Here is a 17,323-nt window from a genome sequence, read left to right as displayed (position 1 = left end):
AAGATCCGAATTCAAACAAATCGATTATTCAATTTTGGTCTAGTTTCGATATAGAATCCGATGATTGATTGATTCTTATTATTAATTAATTTTATCATTATTTCGGTATATTTTGAATTAATTTCCGGTATTATTTTTGGATTTGGGTGATGAAAAGTTTGAATCCGGTTCTGAAGGATAACTATCGGCCTGCATAGTTTAGTGGCAGAACGTTGGTCTTGTACTGCTGTTGATTGGGTGTGGGTGTACTTCACTTTACGAAGTATAAATATACCCGGGTTGTATAAAATGGATTACCAAACACCTAAAAGTGTATGGGACAACCAAAGGTCGTGAGTTCGATTCTCACTGTAGGCACGAACAAACAAGTTCATTTTTTTTTTTTGCTTTTGATATTCTTCATTCATCATCATAATCTTCGTATTCAAAATTTTTTTCTAAAATGACATTCATTTGTTTGTTCATTCATTTACAAACAAAGGAACTTGAATAGCATCAATTATTAATTACGATTCTTGTTACGTAATAATTTATTATTTCGAAACATAGACCTGCTGTAGCCATCTAGCGGTAATTTTATCAATGCTAAATGATTGAAAAAAAAAATGTTAAAAATTTCAATTTTCATTTTGTTCAAATGAATTAATTCCGTCAAAAAAAAATTATTTTCAGAATTTTTATCTAATATTTTTGCCCAACTGCAATTTAATCAACATCATTTCCATCTATTATAAATCTATTACGCCCATTTTTAGGATCCATATAGATTTACTTTCATCAACGACAACAACATATATCAGAAAAAAAAACTTTTCCAACCATCGATACAATCAAACAAGCAACTAACAAAAAAATAAAGTTGGCGAGTATTTTCTACTATTCTTTCACTCAAAAAAAAAAAAAAAAAGAAAAAAGATTGCAACATTAAGATGGCTGATGCTTGTACCGTGAGTGAATGAATTTCATTCTGGCCTAATCTCACATCATCTTGATCATTTAAATTTTTTTTTGACTAAATTAAATCAAAGATAAATCGTCGTGACAAAGGTTAATTACTATCATTTTAAAAATTCAATCCGATAACGTTTTTTAAAATCTCAATATTTTTTTGTTATAAATAAAAATCATTTTGTACTTTTGAAAAGAAACCAAAACAACATCAATTATCCATCGATTTGATGGAAAAAAAAGATGTATTCGAATGTAGATATGGGAAAGTGGGGGGTAGGTAAGTATATTTTTTGGCTTGCTTGATTGGTTTGCTTTGTTTTTGGATTTGTTCGGGTTGGCTCAGGCAAAAGAAAAAAAAGAAAAAGAAACTCAATTTTTTTTTTTCGTTTTTCACAATTCATTTTCTCGTTCTGTGCTATTTGGTATATATCAACGATTTCAATGTTTATGTGTGAAAAAACAAAAATGTGTATATGTTTTATTTCTGTCTGTCTATACCGCATATCATTATCATGCTATCACATACACACACACGATGAAAAGAGAAAAGAGCTCAAATTTTGTTTTTTTTTTTAAACACTGTTTTTGTTTTTTTTCCATGATTTTTTTTCCAATTGGAACAGAATAAATAAATGTAAGCATTTTCCGGAATAAGATTTTTTTGTGTTGATTTTAAAAATCTATTTAATTATTGTTTCTCATAGGTTTCAATCGAATCATTCGAAATTGATGTTGTTGAAGTGTTTTACCATTCTACTGATTGAATCCAGTAAGTAATATTTTGGTTTTCAGATTTATTCCTGAAAATTATGTCAATGTTTTTTTGTTTTCCAATATAGACCCCAAAATCCTTTGAAATCATTCTATCGAACACCACCCACACAAATCAAAACATTTAAAAATTTGAGTAAGTTTTTTTTTAAAATTTATTTTCAATTATTGGGATTTTTTTAAAAATCGAATCGATAAAATGTGACAGGGGTATTAAAAGAGAATTATAGGTGAATAAAAGAATATTTTCTTTCTTTTGATAACAATTTAAGTGAATCAAAATTATTATTTTTTTCTTCAAAAGTTAAAGAATAAATCTTGCAAATAGTGTGTGTTTGTGTTTGTAGGTGAAAAATGTGTTTGTAATGAAAGAAACAGAAAACAAAAAGATAAAAATTTAAATTTTAAAATCATTGAAAATCATATTTTGATTTTTCAATGAATCAATGAATGATAATGATGATGATGATGATAGAAATGAAATTGTTTGGTAAATGAATGTTTTGTATGTGTGTATGTCTTTGAATGTCGATGAAATTCTTGTTCCATGATGAAAGATTCATATTCATGTTGAATCCAACAACATCTTATTCATCAACAATAAACGAATAAAAACAAAAAAAAAAACACAAATTTTTTTTCAAAAAAAATAAAATTAAAAAACAAAAATATTTCTAATTTATGTATGTTTGTGTGTGTGTGTGTGTGTGTGTGTGTGTGTGTGTGAAGGTGATTGTGTTAAGGTATATTCTCTTCTGCTGGTTTTATATCTAATTAAAATGACTGTGAACGGCAAAAATAAAAATTTAAACATGAAAAATATATATGAATGAAACAATGATGATGATAATGATTATTAAAAATAAAAATGAACACAATCAATTTTTTCAAGTATCGTAAACAAACACAAAAATAAAATTATTATAATAGATACTTTTTCTTCCTGTTATTTTGTTGATGACATTTTCTTAAATGATCCAATTAATGACCAATAATTTATAAAACGATAATTTATTTATTCATTTTCTCTCATTCCTCATCTTTGGTCATTTCGATTGCTTCTAATAGACACATAAAATTATCATTCGTTGTTGCCGTTATTGTTGATGATTGTGTTGTTGGTATTACTGTTGCTGATGTTACCGATGGTGTTATAGTTTGTGGATGTATGGATAATATTTGATGTGGTTGATTATGATAGATTAATTGATGATGACCTCCAATGCTTGTCGCTGTCAATGGTATTGCCGATGTCAACTCAGTTAAACTTTGTTGCTGTGATTGTTGTTGATGATGGTCATGTATGATTTCATGCTGTTGATTTGTAGTAAATGTTGGTACTAATGATGCTGTTAGATGATGATCAGATGAATTCGGTGGAGGGGCTATTTGAAATATTGGTTTACCTTCAGAATCGATACCTATTGATCCAACAGTAAATAATGTTAATGTTTGTTGCTGTTGACCCGGCTGTAATGATGAGAATGATGTTTGTGTTGATGATAATGGTGGTTGTTGTTGATGACAACGATTCAACAGTGTCGTTTTTCGAGCGATTGCTGTTGTCGTCGTTGTTGTTGGTGTTCCGGTTGGTATGGCTGCAGCCATTGTTGCCGCCAATGCAGCGTTTGCGGTTGCTGTACCGCCACCGTTATCCAATATATGAACCGAAGGATATTGTGGCATTCGTAAAATTGTTATATTCGATCCTGGAGCTGTTTGTGCAGTTGCTGCTGCACCTATTGTACCGGTTATTGTTGCCGGATCCGTAATGGTAGCCAATGTTTGATTCTGTGGATGATGTATGGCAGTTGATGCAGTCAGATGATTTGTCGGTATCAATGTGGCTGTTTGATGTTGTTGTTGTTCATATTTAGTCATTGTTTCAATATTTTTATGTAAATATTTAATGCCATATTTTCTTCTTGGTTTAGCCGTTGATGTTGTATTTGAAGCCGATGTTGTTGCCATCGTTCCAGTTATAATCGGTAAGGTGGATGTAGATGGACCAATAGCAACAACTTGTCCAATCATTGGTGTTGTTTGCAATCCAGCAGTCATAATATTTCCACTACCACCTTTGATTGCTAGAATTTTTTTCGTTGTAGTTGTTGCAGTTGTAGGCGTAGGCACTATTGACATTTGTTGTTGTTGAGATGGCTGTTGTTGTGATCCAGGAGTCACTTCTATAATTCCTTTTGAAGTTAATATTTTTGAATGCTTTGTCTGTAAGTGCCGTTTGTAGGTGTTTCTCGTTTTGAATCTGAAATTTTCATTTTTTCATATTAAATTATTAATCAATTTGCATATTTATTTTCAAACAGAATAACTTACTTGATAAGACAATCGCTACATTGGAATGGAGTTTCACCTGTATGACGGCGCATATGTTCTTTGAAATGTGATGGATGACGAAAATGGCGCGAACATTCCGAACAAATGAATCGTGATTTGTTCAAATGTATTAACATGTGATAATTTAATGAATGTTGTCGTGTAAATGTGGCCGAGCAAAGATCGCATACATAAGGCTTAAGACCGGCATGTTTTTTATAATGAAATATCAATCCATTTGTTGAGGTAAATTGTTTATCCGGACAGATTTTACATTGATATATGACAGATTTATCACCATTTACAATTATAGATCGTGCAGCTGATGAGCTTTTCTTTCGGATATCATCAATATAATCCAATGCTAATGCACGCAGTTGATTTGCTGTCATTGATGGATCAGCCGCATTCATCATTGAAGTTGTATTCGTAGTTGTGGCGGCTGCTGTAGTCATTGCCGTAGAATATGTTCCGGATAGAGACTGGTTTTGATGTTGATCCATGTGATCTGTTGAAGAAATAATTTCCACTGTTTGAGATACATCTTCGATTGTATGATGCGGCATTAATGATGTTTGACCAGCCATGGCCGGTGTTGCTACAACAAATGTTGATATCGGTAATGATGTATTCAATATATGATGGACTGGTGTAGCAGTTTGAATTAATGTAGGCTGTTGTTGGGTAAGTTGTCTTTGCTGATTATTCTCAATATTCATTAGACCATAGATTTCCTCTTCAATCTCAGCGTTTGCTATTGATTGTTTTAGGATATCATTTTCGGCTGCAACTGTCTTTGTCGTCGTTGCAGTCGAAACTGTCAATGATTGGGACGTCGCCGTCGTTGTTGTTGGCGCAACCGATACTGTAACATAAATATTTACTGTTTCCTGTTTAATCTGTTTTGTTGTTGTTGTCTTTTTATTATCAACAGGCGCTTTACGAATTTTACGGCATGAATTTAGCCTTAAATTTGGCATCGTTTGTTCAAGATTGCACAAATGTTGTCGCAGATGATCAACGATATCCTTTTTGGATTGTTCAGCTTCTGCTGAACCGAATACCGATTCAAAACGTTGTTGACATTGTTGTGGCAATAATTGACAACTGTATGAACAGCGTTTCGTTTTTACATCGCGTTTATATTCAACAAATGTTGATAATAATCGTTTATCGGAAAATTTCGACACCTGTTTCAATGTGAATTGACGATTGCGTATGGCAACAGCTTGAATTGTTGGTGATGAACTTGTTGCTGTTGATGATGATGAAATTTTCTCATTATTGGCCGTTGAACTCTTCTGTTTATTTTATTAGAACAAAAAACGCGCGAAAATTAGAATCCAACATTTTAACATTGATGGCATTTCTTACCTTTGCTTTTTTCACAACAATGTTTGTGGGTTCAATCTTGATGGTTTTATCATCATTACCACTGTTATCTGAAGATGTTGATGTCTGTTGTTGTTGTTCATTGTCTTCCATATCCATTTGACGTTTCATGATGGCTGCACGTGCTAATAGGCCTAAAGGTTTTTCACCGTTTCCAGCTCCACTACTACTATTATTATTATCAGCGGCATTTGTTGGTAATGTTTCTGATGATGATGATTCAGATTTGTTCGTTGACATTGTTGTTATTGTTGAATCCGTTATTGATGTAACATTAGTAGTAATGATTGTTGATTCATTAGTACTGGTGGGTGTGGCCGATTCGGTAACCATTGGAATGGTCGTACCAGTATCATTTGATGATGTATTATCCATCATTCGAAATTTTGAAAGAAAAATTTCAAAAAACAAAATCAGATGTTCAATTGAATATATTCACAAATATAAAAACAATAAACAAATGATGATGAACGCCCATATGATTCACACTGATGTAATCGTTAGGCAATAACTACACATATATACTCTATCTTGTTAACTTCACCAAAACAATATTTTGATTTTTTCGGATTCAGTATTGTCAATTCAAATCAAATTATTCTTATTTAGAAATCAAAAATATATTCAATCAATGAATATGATAAACACAAAAAAAAATGAAAACAAACAAATAACAATCGCAGACGACATTGTGAATGTGTCGACGAAATATTGAAGAAAAAAAAACAACAAAAACGAACAACAACAAAAATTACGCGCGCGCGGGTCTCTTTTTCACATCGGATAAATTATTCGTTGTATTTATTCTTAATAATGGACCACAATATACACACACCAAACACAAACAAACACACCATTTACAATTGTAGAATTTCTTTACAATTCAATTTCGATAATTAATTATCCTCGAATTTTGGAAAAATAATTTGTTGAATTTAAAAATGATGATTGGAAAAAAAATTCAATTCATAAATTGTGAATATTATAAAAAAAAAACTAGATTTAAAAATCTCGTGATCACATAAACACACAAAAACACAACACACACACACATTTAGTTGTGGTTGTTGTATGCCACTCAAACAAAACACACATACATACAAACAGAACGCTGAATCACACAGAACAAAATTCGAGGATGAGTCGTTTTTTTTTGTTTTTTTTTGCTATTGGTAATGGCGCTGCAATACAGCTAATGAAAGTTGGATTTATTCCTCCTCCCCCTCCTTGTGTGTATATACGTCTGTTCAATCATATTTTGGATGCTCATTTTTCATGTCTCGTTGATGATTGGGTTTGTCCGAATGTGTTGCCGATTGTAGCGGTTATTGTAGTGGCATGTTGATATCCGCGTATACGTTTATATGTGAGTCATATATCCATCATTAAAACGTTGTAAACAAAACAAAAAAATTTTCAATTCGTTTCATCAATTACGTACATGTTGGAATTTTTTTTTCGATTCATTTATTTTGAAAATTTTGAATTGATAGGATGATTATTGGAAATTTAAAAGATTTATTTAAATTTTAAAATTCAATTTTACATTTTAAAATTAAAATTTTCTATCAATCAATCAGATTTTAATCTTTTGGATTTTGGATCGTTGTTTATGATACGAATGAGTTCTTCTGTCTGTGTATGCAGATCAAATAACTACGCATTTTTTTACAACGGACAAAATCGAATCATTCATAAATAACGTTTGATGATAAATTTTTAAATCTCGATCGGAAATCTCCATGTGCAAATCATATGGTTTGAAGATCAAAATAAAAATCATATGATTTATCATATCTGGATATGATATTATTTTTTTTTTAATTTCAAAAAAAAATTTGTCTAAATGAATTTTAAATCATTAATGGTTTAAACATTGTTCAATGTCAATGTCATAATCATTTTTGTTATCCAACGATATGAATGTGCCGGCAACATCGTCAACTATCTCTTTGGAACCGGTCATTCTAGCATTAGAAATTCGTAATTTATCCTCTAAATTTTCCTATGGTGATCGTAATGAAATGTTATATGGCCTAGGTGCTACGTCAGTTCATAATCATGTATGTCACAATGATCAAAAAGACTTGGCTAAAAGATTGAAATCATTCTATTTTTTGCTGTTGTCACTTGTCACTAGCCTTATTATTCAGTAGCCTTTTTCCCGGATGAACTTGCATGTCATATGGTCATCCGTTTGTTACATCAACGTCAATGGAATGGTCGACGTTTACGTGTTGAATTTGCCAAACCAGAACAAATTCGTCGTCTTCCTAGTCATCATGTCTGTGATTTAACACTCAAAAGGTATTTTTATCTTTCGAATAATATCGAATCAACAATTCACTTTTATTCACTTGAAGGCAAATTGAACATGATCAATTTCAAGTATTTCGTGATCAAATTCAAGAATTGCAAACTCAATCAATACCAAATAACATTTTGAATTCGAATTTTGAAGATATTCCTGAAGCCAACAAACATATTATCCAGCAAATTCGACAACACTTGTTGAGCAATGAAAAATTTTATAAATGTGTTGTTGCATTGATGCTCAAACTGGGCCTGGAATTATCATTCTCTTGGCAAAATGAGGATTTATCTACTATTCCATTACCAAAAGATTCAGATGAAGAATCTGAGTTGGAAACTGATCTCACCGTCAATGATCTCAATCATAACCAAGCGCCCGAATTCGAATTGAAACGTCGTCGACGTCGTAAAAAGCGACTTAAAACAGGATTTATTGGTGACAACGCTGAATCGTTTCATGTGAACCCAAAAACTTCCATTGATCAAAATAAAATTACTACCGAAATTGAAGAAATCTTCGATACAGTCCCAAAATCAAAAAAATCTTCGATAAATTTAACAACGAATTTTATCAATCTATCTTCAATATCATCTTCATCTGATTTAGTTAAGGAACCTAGTACAACTGCCGAAGGTTTCGGTTCTCTAGTCAAACCACATTCAACATCTTCATTAAAATCAAAAACATCGATCAATGATAATAATTTTGATCTTTGTTTATTGCGTCCAAAAGATCTGATTTCCGATCAGGAATTGGAATCAAATCGAATATCTACGGATAAATGGTGCGAATATCCAGTATTTAAAAATTATTCAATTGGTGATCAACAAAGTCATCGACTTTATGTCAAAAATATTCATCGAAAAGTTGAACTTCGAGATTTGTATCGATTATTTGCTCGATTTATTGATCTTAATAATAATGATCATGTTGATAAATTTGGCATCATTTACATGGAAAAAGGTAGAATGCGTGGCCAAGCATTTGTCACCTATCCCGAATTGACACAAGCTAGTTTAGCATTAACATCAACTAATGGTTTCATATTCTATGATAGACCTATCGTTGTTCAATATGGTCGTTGTAATAATTTACCACAAGAATAACTGTTTCGATGATTATTTTAATTAATAATTACAAATAATAAAAAAAATACAACTACTTAAGAATCAATGTGAATAGATGAATAGATCAAATGACAGTGTCTATATTCACTATCTATTTTTCTTTTTCTGCAAAACCTTCTTCGATTTCTTTCATTCGTTTTTCCATTTCTTCACGTTCTTTTTTCGTACGTCCTTTTTCTAATTTGGCTCGTTCCTCCGGTGTAAGATCGTCTAACAAATTTGTAACCACACCGGTCATGATTGTTTTTTTCTGATCACGTATAGTGAAACGAGATCCTTTTTCCATAACCATTGGTCGTAGAATCTATTTTAAACAAAATCATATTAGCAACTATCGGTAAAATTGTACGGATATTTGTTTACCTTCAAAATGACTTTGGCATCTTCGCCAGGCATAATCATATCTTTACCAACAATATTTAATTCGACAGCACAATCCCATGTTCGGCAGAAACAATGTCCACGAAGCAATGATAAAAATGGCAGATTTTTTCCACCTTCTTCTTTTTTTAACATATAGATTTGTGTTTCTACATGATCAACCGCTCGATATTCACCAGGTTTGACAACGGCCATACCACGACGAACCTGATCACGTTTAACACCACGCAATAATGCTCCCAAATTATCACCAGCCTGTGATTCGTTAAGGATCTTTTTGAACATTTCGATTCCAGTAATAACACTTTTGTGTTGACGTCCATATCCGATAACTTCGCATTCGGAATTCTTTTTGATTATACCTTTTTCTAAACGGCCAGTGACGACTGTACCACGTCCTTGAATCGAATAAACATGTTCGATTGGCAATAAAAATGGTTTATCAACTTCACGAACAGGATCGGGAAATACTTCATCAATCATTTGCATCAATTGTTCAATCGATTGTTCACCAATTTCCGGTTTTTTATCTTCCATAGCAGCTAATGCTGAACCTTTAACAAAATGCATCTTATCACCATCATATCCAAGTTCGGTCAATAATTCACGGATTTCCATTTCGACCAATTCAACCATTTCATCATCGGCAGCATCAACTTTATTTATGTAGACAATCATATTATCAATACCGATTTGTTTGGCCAGTGTAAGATGTTCACGAGTTTGTGGCATAACACCATCGGTAGCAGCTACAACCAGAATAGCGCCTTCCATCTGATTAGCACCAGTAATCATATTTTTAATATAATCAGCATGACCGGGACAATCCATATGAGCGTAATGTCGTTTTTTTGTCTCATATTCAACATGTGCTGTTTGATTAATGATAAAACAAAACAAAAAATAAATGGTTTAAATGGAAACAAAAAATTTTAAATACCTGTATTTATAGTAATTCCTCTTTTCTTTTCTTCTGGTGCATTATCAATTTCATCATATTCTTTGACTTTAGCCAATTTTTGTTTGGCCAATATTTTAGTGATAGCACTGGTTAAAGTAGTTTTACCATGATCAACATGACCAATAGTACCGATATTCATATGTGGTTTATCTCGTTTGAATACTTTAGCACCTCCAGGACCAGGAGGCGGTGGAACCGATAAAGATCGAATCAAATTAAAATTTGTGGCATTAAACACAGCCAAACGATTACGTTGAAGTGATATGGCACTGGTGCCAGCACCATTAAAAATACGTGCCAATATTAATGTAGACATTGTACCGTAAAGAAAACAGATGAATTAAATGATCCCGTTATGATCAATATGATAATGATAACTTAGAACTCGACAAACCAAATTAAAAAAAATCGAAAAACATGTGTATTCATTTAAACATATGACAATCGATTGTTTGTTTTTTCAATCGATATATCGAGTCCTTGTTTAACAACCCGAAGACATCAAAATAAATTGGTTGGTGGATTTTGTTCATCTGATTTGAACATTAAATAATTATGTCGGTGGTAACAATGAATAATTTGATTAAATTGAACAACATTCTCAAATGTTCAGGTCCTTATCATCTTCGATTTTTGTCTACTGTTCCTGCCGAACGTAAAGCCGATTTTTTTCCACGCGTATTGAATGCTGATACTTTTCCCGATATTAAAACCTTACAACTTAAACGTGGTACTGGTTATCGTTCAAGTTTTAATGGATTAATCGTTACGGTATTTGGTGCTACCGGTTTTATTGCAAGATCGCTCGTCAATGATCTTGCTAAATGTGGTTCACAAGTTATTTGTCCTTATCGTGGTGATACTTATGCTACAAAAAATCTTAAATTAGCTGGAGATCTTGGACAAATCCTTTTCGTTCCATATAGTTTGAACGATGTGGACTCATTGTATCGTGCTATGAAATATTCAAATGTAGTTATCAATTTGATTGGTCGTAATAATGAAACGAAAAATTTTGATTTCGAATCCATTCATGTTGAAGGTCCACGTACCATAGCTAGAATAGCTCGTGAACTTGGCGTTAAACGTTTGATCCATGTATCATCATTAAATTCATCACCAAACCCACCGGCCCATTATATAAGTGGTGGATCGAAATTTCTAAAATCCAAATATTGGGGTGAAATTGCCGTACGTGAAGAATATCCAAATGCAACTATATTTAGACCGGCAGATGTTTATGGTGAATGCGATAATTATCTCTGGTATTATTGTTATCCACATCGACGTGGATTTCGTACGCTTCCATTACCCAGTGGTGGTTATGGTATAACCAAAACACCTGTAAGCGTATCCGATTTAGCCGAAGGTATTGTCAATTCGATTAGTGATGATGCAGCCATTGGTCAGACATTCGATGCTGTCGGGTAAATTAATTCATTGATTTTATTCGATTTATAAGAAAATTTTTTTTGGCATTTTACAATATTAGACCACGACGATATGAACTGCGTCGGTTAGCTTTATACATTAATGATATTGTTGGCAAACAGCCTGATTGTGGTTTTGAGGTGACCAATTTACGTTGGGATCTGCAAGTACGGCCACGATTATTTTTATGGTCAAATTTGAAATCAGTGTTTAAGAAACCGAAAACATGTTGGGAACGTATTGAAAGGGTAAATGAAAATGTTTTTTTTTCTTTCAATGTTGATTGTAATTTTCATTATTTTTTATTAATCGGAAACAGGAAGCGATCAGTGATGAAGTTTCAACAAATCTACAGCTAACCGATCTAGGTGTACGATTGCAACATATTGAAGATCATTGGCCATTTTTATTAACCGCTTGGAAATGGCATGGTGCTTATGATGGTGATCTTGGTGAAAATCGTGTTTATGAACATCCAACATTTACATTAGATTCAGGATTATCATCAAGACAAAGTTTAGCTTAAGCTCATAGAATAATTATTGTTTAATATTTTAATGTTGATGATAAAATAAAATACAGAAATTATATTACAAATTTTTATGCTTTCTAATACCGATATGGTTCATAATTAATCTGATAGAATTGTGTTGGTTGTTGTATCGTTGTTGTTGATTGTGCTTCTAAATAATTCGATTGATGACCATGCTGTACGATTTGTATCTGCTGTTCTTGACTTTCTTTCAATTGTTTTTGAAGCTGTTCAATTTGTTTACGATATTCTTCCTGTATATTCTGTAATTGTTGTTCATGATCTATTTTAATTTTAGCTAACTGTCGATTACGTTCATTTTGCTCATGTTGATTTAAGATTTCGAAAATTTTCATTGATAATTTTTGTACCTGTTGCATTTTTCTTTGTATAGATTCGAACGTTTCTTTGCATGTATCACGCCGCACCATTTGTTCAATTGTACGTGATATTTGTAAAAATTGACGATTTATATCCGGATCACCTCCATTATTTTGATATTGACGCATACGATATTGATCGATAAATCGTAAACGTTGACGTATAATCCTGAATGATGGCGTTTCACGATCCAAACGACTACGAATCCTATATCCACGCCAACATTTCTGTATGATTACAACAAATGGTGTATAAGTTGTGGCAGTAAAATTTGAATCATTCGAATCACGATTAGATGAATCGATCGAACGTTTATTGGCTGATGTAATATCATTCGATTCCGATCCATTTTCCAATAATAGAGCTTTGACAGCAATATATTCTCTTCGCCGTTCGATGAGAGGTTTTTGTAGCCATTTTTTTATCTGTACATATAGTGCTTTTGTTGAATCAAAATTTGCTTTGGTCATTTCACGCCAAGGCCGAGGATCTTTCAACGCTCTTGTTAATGTATATTGTGAACAATGAAGAATATGATCAGCGAATGCTGATCGTGGAATTTTATATCGACTAAGTTCAGCTATCATTACACGAGCCAATGCAATCGTATCGATTTTATTTCGATCGAAAACAACATCATGAGGAAATGGTTCGATTGCCACTTTTTGTCGAGCCTTTTTCATTCGTACAACATTTGAATTTAATGTGTAACGTAGATGATCTTGATTACCAAGATCTGTATCATATGATTCTTGATTTGATTTTATAACATTATTTTGTTCAATGTGATTTAAATCTAACTCATCGGTTATATTATTGGCATGTTTTGTTGTTGATTCCGTTTTGTTTCCAATATCCATGAGAACGATATCATCATCATCAACATCATCATTATCATAATCTTCATCTTTTTCATCATCTTCATTATCATAATCATCTTTGGCCTTAAATTTTTTAAAAATGGAAATGAATTTTTTTGTCAACAACAACAACAAAAACAGTATTCAAACTTACAGCCGACAATGAAGATGAGCATTCGTCATTGGAATCCATTAAAACATCATTTACATCTTGATCATTATTTTGATGATAATCCTCCATGTTCATAAATCCAGAATGATTTTTTGCATAATAATTTAACAATAATTAATTATTTTGACAAACAAAAAAGAAATTCAAATTATAAACCACAAAGAATTGATACATACAATCGTAAATTATGAAATGTAAATAGATATACTATCGATATTGTTGTTCATTACTGGAATGATTTTTTTTTGAACAGAAAATTTTTTTAAAATTACGGATGTAAAAACAAAGAATTTTGTGATATGAAATGTCATTAATTTACTAATGATAATCATTATTTGTTTTGATTTTATCCATCAATCCATGGCAATCACATTGATTGTGCAATTTTAAAATTCATTAATATATCATTGACTCGCGCCATTTATTTCTTCTTCTCTAACTGTGATTGTAATGTTATCCTATCTCATGATATATATAGGATCTTTTTTTTCTTCTTCCTATGCCTCGCATCAATGATTTATTGATACACATCCTAATCGAATCCACGACGATACAGTTACACAATGTTTGAAGCTCATCGAAGCATCCAATCGATCAATAAACTTGTTGAATGATAAAAAAAAGATAGCCTCATCCTTATGATGATGATAATAATCACATAGCTTTTTGATTTTGTTATTGATTGGGGAAATGTTTTTTTTCCATAATAGTGACTTTCGCATCATTAGATATAGATTTTTTTAAATTTTTTATCATTTTTTGAATTCAATTTGATTTAGATTAAAATTGTTTTTAAATTAATTATCGTTTTTTTCTCATTTTTGTTAACATTCAAATACCACATCACTTTTTTTCCAAAAAATTGATTCGAATTCAATATTGTGATTTTGTTTTTGTTTTTGTTTTTTCGATAGTTGATTCGTTCTTCTTCGAATAACCATCATTCATTTCATAATGACAAAGATTTTATTCATCATTGCCATTATTATTATTGTTCAAAATTTATCTAGTCATACAGTTTTTTCATCCGATCAATCACCATTTGAACGATTATTTAATCGATTCTCTGATTTTCTTAAAGATCTTAAAAATCCAAATAATCAATTTGAAAATCATTATAATGATCGTTTACGATATTATGAATCACAATTATCACATACACGTGTATGGCTTACAGTATCATCGATTGTAAATGTAACTGGACATAATCCAAATGATCATAATGATAATGATCTATTGATTCGTGCATTAGAATTACATTGGCGACGACCAGAACCACCGCAACCAGGTGATTATATTGCACTTTATCGAAAAAATGATTCAATACAAATACGAACATTTCCATTGATCGATACGAAAACTAATCATACATTTCCACGTTATTATAAAATTGATCTACCATTTATCTATCAAAATCTAACAAATCTTAATCAAACCAATAATAATAATAATAATGATATTTATGATAATTGTCTTGAATATATTGTTGCCTATATAAATCGACAAGGAAATATTGAATCAAAAAATTGTATTCGAATGCAAGCTCGATGGATGGAAGAAATATTTGAACGTATAAAAGATCATCGATTATCTGAATTAATGATACCGGGAACACATGATGCAAGTAGTTATGAAAAATATTCCTATGATTTATATGAAAAAGATGGTTAGTATTGAATTTGATTGATCATTGAAAATTGATTTATATTTTCCTATGTTTTATTTCCCACAAAATTTTTGATTTTTATAGTTCTTAGTCGATTTCAATATACCCAAGATGAAAGTCTTTATAATCAACTTGCTTATGGTATTCGTTATATGGATTGGCGTGTTGCTGTTTATAATCAAACAAATCATACTGATAATCAAACATATAATTGGATTGAAGAATTTTGGATGGTACATGATATGCAACGTAATCGTATTACATTGAAACAAGCATTACGTCAAGTAATAAAATTTTTAGAACGTACAACACATGAAATTATTATTATTGATTTTCATCGTTTTGTACATGGATTTGATGGTGAAAAAAATCTACCAATTATGCGTCGAAGATTACAAACATTTATTCAAATGATACATGAACAGCTTGGTCCTTATTTAATACCATATAGGTAAACGAAAAAAAAAGTAAAAAGAAAGAAAGAGAAAATAGTTTATTCATGTGTGAAATGTGAATGAGAAAAAAAAACTTACAGAGAAAATTAATTATAATCAACATCAATAATATTGGTTTGAACTTTTTATTGTTATTATCGTTGTTGTTGCTATTACGTTCTAATTATCATCATTATTATTGATTATTACAATCAAATCACAACCAAATAGGAAATAGGGTCATATTGTTCCTGATTTTGTTTTTTTTTTCCAATCGATCAATTAATTTTATCAATTTTTTTTCTCTAGTTCTAAAGGTTTGCCAACAATTGGTAATCTAATTGCACGTAATCAACGTATATTGATTGGTTATGCATATAAATTTGATATTAGACAATTACCGGATTCGATTATGTTTTGGCCACCAGTACAACATTTATGGGCTGATACGGATAAATTATCGGAATTAGAATCATATATACAGGAACAGATTTGTAAACCATCAAGATCATTTAATAATATACATTTATTACGTTCAATTATGGCTGAATTAACACCAACAGTTGAAGGTGTATTATTTAATCGTTATCATGGTTTACGTGAAATGGCCGCTTTAGTCAATATGAATTATGAACGATGGTTTCGTTATCGTTGGTCAAATTGTACGAATATTGTTGCCGGTGATTTTTTTCTTGGTTCCGATCTTATTGACATATCCATCGATGTTAATCGTGAACGATTTCAATCATCAAAATAACTTTTATGAAAAAAAATTCTTGTTTGCTTTTGAATATTTATGTTTTGTATTTTTGGAAAAAATTTTATATTTGTTATTCTTTTTTTAGATGAAAAAAATTATTATTTTATTCTACAAATTCTAATTAAAGATGTTTTTATGATAAAATGAAAATAGTGAATGATGAAAAGAAAAGATGTGATGTGTTCGAAAAGTGATGGACAATATGCATATTTTGTGCGATTATATCGATATATAACAATGAAACATTCGATTATCGATATGAACAGGAATCATATGAATCATCATAGCTATTGTCACTACTTTTTTTGTTTGAAAAGAAAAAAAAAGAAATTTGATTTCCGATTGAATTAAACAAAATAAACATCATTAATTACTTACTAGGTTGGATAATAACTGACCGGATAAAAATAATGATGTTGATCTTGATAATGGCCACCACCACCTTTACCTTTGCTTAATAATGCACCAACAATTAAACCTTTAAGAAATTTTTTATAACCAATCGATGCATCAACAACAACGATAATAATAAAAATGATGACCAATATCGATAAACAAATGGATAATGATAATAATCTTTTTGCATGGAACATTTTCGACAATTTAGATGTTCAGATTTGTTCTTTTGTTTTCCCGAAACGAACAACGAAAATTATGTGTTTAACAGAAGAAAATAATGATGATGAAACAAACTGATCAAATTCAGACGAATACAAATCAATAAATGTAAACATTGAAAACTTTATTACCACAACAACTAATATGATGATAATACATTTTTATTTAAAATTGAAACGAAATCAAATTTTTTCAAAAAAAATTGTCATCATGGTTCGAAATTGGATTTTTTTTCTGG

At 31.0% G+C, this 17,323-nt stretch overlaps 6 protein-coding genes and 1 non-coding gene across 8 annotated transcripts; 4 read left to right on the top strand and 3 right to left on the bottom strand.

The window, feature by feature from the left end:
* Positions 1-187: 187 nt before the first annotated feature.
* Positions 188-357, top strand: TRNAT-UGU (transfer RNA threonine (anticodon UGU)). Its single transcript has 2 exons — positions 188-223; positions 322-357. It is a non-coding gene; the product is annotated as a tRNA-Thr (tRNA).
* Positions 358-1,859: 1,502 nt separating this feature from the next.
* LOC113798673 (uncharacterized) lies at positions 1,860-6,541 on the bottom strand. The gene is made up of 3 exons (XM_027349237.2): positions 5,431-6,541; positions 4,057-5,357; positions 1,860-3,985 (listed from the first exon to the last, which is right to left on the bottom strand). Exons 1-3 carry the CDS (start codon positions 5,824-5,826, stop codon positions 2,752-2,754), a joined length of 2,931 nt encoding a protein of 976 aa, XP_027205038.2. The 5' UTR covers positions 5,827-6,541; the 3' UTR covers positions 1,860-2,751.
* Positions 6,542-7,162: 621 nt separating this feature from the next.
* On the top strand, positions 7,163-8,931 carry LOC113798678 (uncharacterized). The gene is made up of 3 exons (XM_027349243.2): positions 7,163-7,511; positions 7,589-7,755; positions 7,812-8,931. The coding sequence occupies exons 1-3, from the start codon at positions 7,368-7,370 to the stop codon at positions 8,866-8,868; spliced, it is 1,368 nt and encodes a 455-aa protein (XP_027205044.1). The 5' UTR covers positions 7,163-7,367; the 3' UTR covers positions 8,869-8,931.
* Positions 8,643-10,663, bottom strand: LOC113798677 (elongation factor Tu-like). 2 transcript variants are annotated; one of them, XR_012846091.1, is made up of 4 exons: positions 10,211-10,663; positions 9,253-10,142; positions 8,925-9,193; positions 8,643-8,868 (listed from the first exon to the last, which is right to left on the bottom strand). XR_012846091.1 is itself a non-coding variant. In XM_027349242.2 (3 exons), exons 1-3 carry the CDS (start codon positions 10,545-10,547, stop codon positions 8,981-8,983), a joined length of 1,440 nt encoding a protein of 479 aa, XP_027205043.1. In that variant the 5' UTR covers positions 10,548-10,663; the 3' UTR covers positions 8,866-8,980. The 2 variants fall into 2 exon arrangements, 1 of the variants encoding a protein (XP_027205043.1); XM_027349242.2 differs by having other exon boundaries at positions 8,866-9,193.
* Positions 10,664-10,786: 123 nt separating this feature from the next.
* ND-39 (NADH:ubiquinone oxidoreductase subunit 39) lies at positions 10,787-12,259 on the top strand. Its single transcript, XM_027349245.2, has 3 exons — positions 10,787-11,658; positions 11,724-11,910; positions 11,982-12,259. Exons 1-3 carry the CDS (start codon positions 10,787-10,789, stop codon positions 12,186-12,188), a joined length of 1,266 nt encoding a protein of 421 aa, XP_027205046.1. The 3' UTR covers positions 12,189-12,259.
* On the bottom strand, positions 12,185-13,804 carry LOC113798679 (uncharacterized). The gene is made up of 2 exons (XM_027349244.2): positions 13,590-13,804; positions 12,185-13,519 (listed from the first exon to the last, which is right to left on the bottom strand). Exons 1-2 carry the CDS (start codon positions 13,680-13,682, stop codon positions 12,272-12,274), a joined length of 1,341 nt encoding a protein of 446 aa, XP_027205045.1. The 5' UTR covers positions 13,683-13,804; the 3' UTR covers positions 12,185-12,271.
* Positions 13,805-14,051: 247 nt separating this feature from the next.
* Positions 14,052-16,467, top strand: LOC113798676 (PI-PLC X domain-containing protein 1-like). The gene is made up of 3 exons (XM_027349241.2): positions 14,052-15,273; positions 15,358-15,724; positions 16,017-16,467. The coding sequence occupies exons 1-3, from the start codon at positions 14,562-14,564 to the stop codon at positions 16,462-16,464; spliced, it is 1,527 nt and encodes a 508-aa protein (XP_027205042.2). The 5' UTR covers positions 14,052-14,561; the 3' UTR covers positions 16,465-16,467.
* The last annotated feature ends 856 nt before the right edge of the window (positions 16,468-17,323 follow it).

This window comes from Dermatophagoides pteronyssinus, unplaced genomic scaffold, assembly GCF_027571235.1.
Source record: "Dermatophagoides pteronyssinus isolate colony J.1.1.1.1 unplaced genomic scaffold, Derpt_VIB-CSIC_2022.12 sq0004, whole genome shotgun sequence".
NCBI classification, from domain to species: Eukaryota; Metazoa; Arthropoda; class Arachnida; order Sarcoptiformes; family Pyroglyphidae; genus Dermatophagoides; species Dermatophagoides pteronyssinus.
The sequence above is the reverse complement of the archived record's forward strand: the minus strand, read 5'-3'. Positions and strand labels throughout refer to the sequence as shown.